The 7,500-nt window shown below is 41.4% G+C and overlaps 1 protein-coding gene across 1 annotated transcript in view; it reads left to right on the forward strand.

Moving 5' to 3' along the window:
• Positions 1–1,410, forward strand: part of LOC119597532 (fez family zinc finger protein 2-like) — an 8,434-nt gene extending 7,024 nt beyond the window's left edge. The window contains exon 6 of the mRNA XM_037947110.1: positions 277–1,410. Coding sequence (XP_037803038.1) covers positions 277–871 — 595 coding nt within the window. The 3' untranslated portion in view covers positions 872–1,410. The remainder of the gene's footprint in view (positions 1–276) is intronic.
• The last annotated feature ends 6,090 nt before the right edge of the window (positions 1,411–7,500 follow it).

Raw genomic sequence — 7,500 nt, forward strand, 5'->3', positions numbered from 1 at the left:
TGTGTGTGTGTGTGTGTGTGTGTCCGTCTGTGTCGTTTGTTTCGGTTTGTGATGTGATAGTGGGAAGTGCGCGAGCATCGAGGAATGTTTCATTTGTATCCATTGCACGTAGCCATTGTTTTGTTTCTATTTATTTTCTGTTATCTCATAACACACACATATACGCTCACACACACACACACACACACACACACACACACACACACACACACACACACACACACGCATGCAAACACGGAGCTATCCCCCCCTAACTTAGCGCCGTCCCGCCCGCAGGTCCTCCACCCTGAACACGCACGTGCGCATCCACCAGGGCTACAAGCCGTACGTGTGCGAGTTCTGCGGCAAGGGCTTCCACCAGAAGGGCAACTACAAGAACCACAAGCTGACGCACTCGGGCGAGAAGGCCTACAAGTGCCACGTGTGCAACAAGGCCTTCCACCAGATCTACAACCTGACGTTCCACATGCACACGCACAACGACAAGAAGCCCTTCCAGTGCTCCATCTGCGGCAAGGGCTTCTGCCGGAACTTCGACCTCAAGAAGCACATGCGCAAGCTGCACGAGAACGGCCCCTACGTGTCGCCCTCGCCGGCGGGCTCCCCCGGCAGCGACGCCGCCATCACCTCCAGCGCCTCCGCCCCGCCGCCGCCGCGCCAGTTCTCCGTGCTGCCCTCGCTCATGGGCGCCTCCGCCTCGCTGCCCACCAGCATGAGCATGGGCAGCCTGGGCTCGCTGTCGCACCCGCCGCCCACCATGCCGCCCCCGCTCCCCGCCCACTTTATGAACCCCTTCCTGATCGCGCCGCCCGCCCTGCCCGCGGGCGCCGCGGCTCCCTTCCTCCACAAGATCCCCTCGCTGCTGGGCTGATGGCTCCTGCTGGCTCACCTCGCCGCAGCCGCAGTCACGGCCTCCTCCTGACCCCTGCGCTTGCTGCGCCTGCTGCGTCGCCGCCTCCTGGGGAATGCTGCTCTTGCTGCGGCCGCGGCGTCGACCTCATGCCAAAGAACCTCGATTTAATGAAAGATGCGCGGTCGACAACGGGCGTTTGCGTCTCCCCTGCCACGCCGGGATCACCGAGATGCTTGGGTGTGTTCCTAATGGCTCGCTCTCCCTTTTACTCTCTTTCGGACGGACGCAGCTGAGAGAGAGAGAGAGAGAGAGAGAGAGAGAGAGAGATAGAGAGAGAGAGAGAGAGAGAGAGAGAGAAGCGGGGAAAAGAAGCAGAGACGCGACCGTTTCGCTCCTCCATGGGGAAATCATGCGGAAAATCTCGACGACGGAAACGCTGTACGTTCACTTCCTGTCGATGTTTCTCTCCCCCTACCTCCTTCTCCTCCTCCTCCTCATCTCCTCCCCTTTTCCTTCTTTCCTCCACCTTCTCCCCTCCTCCCCTGCCCTTCTTTCCTCCCTTACTTTTCTACTTCTCTTCTCTTCCTCTCTTCTATCTCTACCTTCTCGTTTTCCCTCTTTCTCTTTTAATCTTTTCTCTCGCCTTTCTCCTCCCTCCCCCTTCCTTCCTCCGCCTTCCCCTTAAATCCCCGCCTCCCTTTCTCCTCTCTCTCTCTCTCTCTTCCCTTTTCTTTCTCCTCCTCCCTCTCTTCTCACCCTCCACACACCTGACCCTCCATTCCGAATGCGAAGAAAGAGAAAAAGAAGAAGAAGGAAAAAAAAAAGGTGAAAAGAGTAACCATTTTCTTTCACGGAAAATCATTCTTGTTTGAAAAAAAAAAGAAAAAAGAAAACGATAAAGAAACGAAAAGAAAGAAAGAAAGAAAGAAAAAAAAAACACTGCAAAAAGACGGTGATTCCTAATAATAATAGAAAGAAATTATTTAAAAAAATAAATAAAACGGTGATGCACAACAATAAAAGAAATAAAAAATAGTCAACGAGAAACAGAATTATCAAAAGAATTACCTCAGTGATGCTCTTTAGTCTGAAGCGACACCACAGATCCAAGTGAGAGAGTGATATGTGACACTAAAAGTGCCGTGACACCTTCGTTATCTTTATGTTCTGTGGTGTCACTACCTCAGGAGGAAATGAGTCACAGAAAAGAGAAAAGAAAAGAAAAACGAAAAGAAAATGAAAGTAAAAGTGTGAAGGTTATTCCCAAAAGCTTTGTTCAAGAAGGAAGAAATAATTATCATTATCACCAGTATGTTTTTTTTATTATTTTCTAAATATTTGTTGTGACATGAATTGATTTAGGATTCGTGAAAGAAAAAGAGAAAAAAATATCACGGGTAAAGATATAAAAATGCATCAAAAGGACGACATTCATGATAGAAGTTTCTTTCGTGATAAAAGATTTCGAAAGAAAAGAAAGAAAAAAAAAAACTGAATTTCCCAGTCATTTAATCCAACTTGGCAACTCTCCGACTGTTGAGTTGCCAACACGAGCTTTACTTGACCCAATGTGACCTCTACTTACGGAACAATGACCCTTAGAACGTGTTGCCATAAGAGTTAAAATCGTGTGTGTGGGTTGTTCATCTGTGCCGACTACCCCCCCTCCCCCTTACTACTCTCCCTACCCCCCCACCCGTCTCTTCCTGCCCTTCACCCTCCCCCCCCCTCTACAACCATTGTGTTTGTTGTTAATCAGATACAATTAACGGCATCGATAGAGAGAAATTTGTTACATTTGTTAATGACCCCTCCCCCCTCCCCCCCCCCCCCTTCACGTTTATATGCCTTCCTCTAGTCACCTTGCGTAATTATCATTATAATGATCATTATTTATTAATTACTTTAATTTGTAGTCAATATTAAACAACATCTTGTATAGTAAAATTTAAAGAAACGGTGTATATTATGTGTATATAAATATATAAATATATTACGATCAGCGAGGCGGTCACTGTAGAGGGAAAAAAAATAAATATTGGTTGTATAATGATGTTGAGTTGTAGCTGTTATTGTTGTTAGTGATATTGTGATTATTATTAATCTTATCACCATTTTTTTCATTATTGTATTATCTTGTTATACTTTTTTTTGCTACTGTAACAAGTTTTGGTCATAAATTTTATTATAAGTATTTGAACGTTATTATAAACGCATTGTACTTAATATTCTTGTTATAATTGTCATGATATTAAAAAAAAAATCACCTTTAAACAGGATATATTACAAAGAAAAAAAAAGTTATTTTATTGATGGTGGTTCAAATTTGTGTTATATCTTAGTAATACAAAATAAAATGACATTACATAAATAAAATGTTACTGATATAACAGTAACATTTAAAACTCAAAATGTTAAAATGTTGATTATAAAGAAACCACATAGAATTGCAATAACATTCTTTTCATTTAATGATGAAAATAATGATTATGAAATTTATGTTGACAGTGCAATATGTTTATTGCGTCATTATCATTATTTTCACTCTTCAATTTTTAAAAAAATAATTGCAGTTATAACGCCATCAGTACACGGTTAAATAAATGTATCCTGTTTTTATCATAATGATTTTATGAATATTTTTTTTATATGTAAAAAGAAAAAAAAAAGAAGGTAGACTCTGCTTCACCTTTATTTTTCCTCTACATTGAATCAACGCCGTTTAGTCAACAGTTGTGTAATTATAGAAAAAAATAAATAAATATGAGATGTTTATAAATCATCGAGACCAGATATGATAAGATGTATGGCCAGTGATAGTTAAATTATGTTAGATATGTTCGGCCTTGGAACCCATGTCGGCGGGAAAAATGTGTGACGTCATATGTACACGTCAGTCTTGATCTAAGCCAATTATCTTAGAGGAAATGTGTGACGTCATAGGTAACACGTCAGTCTTGATCTAAGCCAATTATCTTAGAGGAAATGTGTGACGTCATGGGAGTAACATGTATACCAATAGATGACACGAAAAAAAAAAAAAAAAAAAAAAAAACAACAACAGTTTAGTTTATATCCAAATCTTAAATATAAAACAATGGTTGTGATTAGAAACCCGAAGCCTCTAGTCCCCAAATACGATTTATTGGAACATCTTGCGCTAGAAAAAAATATATACGAGAGAAAAGTTACATTGGTTTGAGCACACGATCAGGTCTGCCGACGATTAAGCTATGACGTCACATCCCGCAACCATGAGTTACAAGAACGGACAAATCCAGCCCTGAGCTCGGATACTAAGCCAGAGAACCCGAGTAAATCGGATAATAAAATGGAATACACAGAAATCTGTTTCATTGTTTTCCCAAACCTGCAAACTTTTGAAATTACAACGCGGAGGCGATTCTTTGCAAATCACCAATCCGCCAAAACGCTTTGAATTCGAATCGAGGGATAATGTTGAAAAAAAAAGAAAAAAAAAAAAAAAAAAAAAAAAAAAAAAAGAGCGAGAAAAAACGATTCGGTTTCATGCTCCGAATGTGTTTGCATGTTTCTGCCGCATGCATTAGGCAAGGGGGGCGACCGAGAGGAATAACAGATGCCGAGCCAAAGCGAACAACGGCAGGTTATCAAGGTGCCAAGTGGAACCCGTTTTCGAGCGGACGAAACCACCACTTAACCGCCACTTCGCCCGCTCGCTCGCCGGCGAGCTACAGCCGCTAAATAAAATAAGAGAAAAGGCTTCAAAAGCTCCCTACGACAACGCCACAATTCACCCACGTGAAGGCAGCGCGAGAACCTCCCGCTCCGCACCCCTCCCCTCCCTTCTGCCATGTCGAGACGCGGTAAATCTGTTTCACTTTTCGGAAAACATTATTTCATGTTAGGGCACTCGAGGCCGCCCTCTCCTTCTGTTAATTCTGAGCGGGTGCCAAGTCTCGCCGGCGGACCCATCTCGGAGCCTCGCGAATCGGCTCGCGTTTGGACGAAATTCGCCCGGCCGCCCGCAAGCCGTCACTCTGTCTGCTGAAATGCGACTAGAGTGTTTCAATTCTGGGAGGAGGGAGATGTTGCCGGAGATAAGCGAGGAGAGGAAGGGCTAGAGAGGATAGGGGCGTTTGGCAAGCACGTAATCCATTCTTTTTAATCCCGACGAGCGACCGGGGTGTGAACTCGAATGGGCGGCCGCGTCCGAACCACCTGCCGCTAGCCACCCCGCTCGTCCCCCCGCCCCACGCCCGTCGTGGGCTATTCCCAAGCCCGATTCCTACGCCGTAATCATATCCTTAAAGCCACTAGCTGAAGGGACGAGGGAGAGGACCCGGCGCGAAGCCCGAGACAAGGAACGATCGAGAGCTCGCCCGCGCGCAGCCATTCGGACGAGAAGGATCGGCGGGGTCCCGGACACGAGATTATGCGATATTAAAACCTTCGCCCATTGATTCCGCCGCGTATTAGCCCCCATCAGAAATAAATCCCCCGGACAGGCTGTTTATAGAACCATGCCGGGGAATGTTTACGAGATCAGCTCCACGGATAGAAGAGTTTGAGCTCATCAAAGGCTGTAATGAGGGTGAATGTTGCCGCGTCTGATTGTTTACTTGTTTGGGCGCCGTCAGCTTTTTTTTTTCTTTTTTTTTTTCTTTTTTTTTGTGAGTGTGGATCGGACGATTTGTGTCTGTCGGAGGAATAATTAATTGTCTTTTCTCTCTCTCCCGCTCGTTAGGCTGTCAATAACCCTTAGGCCAGCAGGTGTGGTAAACAGAACAGAATTTATAAAGACGAGCTTTTCATGAATGCCAAAGTGGTTCTTGCACTTGGCGGCTAATTTGAAAGTGTGTAAGTGTGTGAACAACCATGGGCGCGTGTGTGAAGTTGCTTTATTACTTTTGTAGATGAGGAGAGAGAGAGAGAGAGAGAGAGAGAAAAAGGGGGGGAAAAAAGGGGGGGAAAAAAAAGGGGAGGGGAGAGGAGAGAGGGGGAGAGGGGAGGAAAGGAGAGGAGAGAGAGAGAGAGAGAGAGGGAGGGGGGAGGAGAGAGAGAGAGAAAGAGAGAGAGAGAGAGAGAGAGAGAGAGAGAGAGAGAGAGAGAGAGAGAGAGAGAGAGAGGGGGAGAGAGAAAAAAAAAATAAAACAAAGCAAGAAAAACAGAAAAAGAATAAGACAAGAAAAAAATAAAAAGAAAGAGAGAGAGAGAGAGAGAGAGAGAAAGTGAAAGAGAAAACAATAACGAAAAACAGAGACGGTAAGAGAAAGAGAGTTAAAACCGAAGTGAAAAACAGAGAAAAAGAGAAAGAGAGAGAATTAGAACCAAAAATCAGAATGAAAAACAGAGTAGGAGAGAACGAGAACGTTTTGTATTTCGCCAACAGATTGGTAACAAGCATTTAATTAATCTGTTTGTTGACCATCTATTATGCAGAGAAAACGGTAGCGAAAATACAAGTGTTTGTATCTCGGTGTACCCAATGATCACCGTATTTCACGATGTAACACAAACATGTAAATATATAAATAAAACACAAAAATCACAAGTATGCATCTTTTTCTTTTCGCTTTATCGCTAGCCCCTAGGATATAGGTAACCCCAGTGTTCTTATATTTTCCTGCGCGCGCGGTGTGGTGTGGTGTTTGTGTGTTGTGTTTGTTGGGGGTTTGTTGTGTGTGTGTGTGTGTGTGTGTGTGTGTGTGTGTGTGTGTGTGTGTGTGTGTGTGTGTGCGTGTGCGTGCGTGTGTGTGTGTTTGATTTGAGCCTGTAGTTGAATCTCTTTATGAATGTATATAGTACTGATTGTGACTGTGCTTTCACATACACGCAGACACACAGATTGTAATATGCATATTTTTCTTGTGTTATCACAGTCATTACTCTTATTAATCGTATTATCATTATGCAATTATTAATATTGACATTACTCTCACAATTACTATAATGATTATTATCATCATTATTATTATTATTATTAATATTATCATTATTATTATTATTATGATCATTATTATTATTATGATCATTATTATTAATATCACTATTATTATCATTATTATCATCACTATAATTATGGTTGTTATCATTTTGATTGTGGTTATGATTATTATTATCATATCATCATGATAATAATGATTATTCTTATTACTATCATTATCATTATTAACATCAATATTATCAATATCATTATCATTTTATCATTTATTTTAACATTATCATAATAATTATATTATCATTATTATTGTTGCTGGTAGTGGTGTTGCTTTTATTATCATAATTATAATCATAATCATTACTATTGTTATCATCATTATCATTATTATTGCTGTTGTCAATATTATCATTATCAGTATCGGTATCATTTCTATTACCATCATTATTATTATTGCTATTATCATTATAACAATTACCATCATCATCATTATCATTATTATTACTATAATAATAATAATAATAATGATAATAATAATGATAGTAATAATAATATTAATGACAATAGTAATAATAATAATAATAACAACAACAACAACAACAACAACAATAACAACAACAATAATACCAGTAATAATAACAATAACAATGATAACATTATCCATGATAACAATAATAGTGATAACAACAAGAATAATAACAATAAGAAAAAATAACAAGAATAATAT

Source organism: Penaeus monodon, chromosome 39 (genome assembly GCF_015228065.2).
Source record: "Penaeus monodon isolate SGIC_2016 chromosome 39, NSTDA_Pmon_1, whole genome shotgun sequence".
Lineage (NCBI taxonomy): Eukaryota > Metazoa > Arthropoda > Malacostraca > Decapoda > Penaeidae > Penaeus > Penaeus monodon.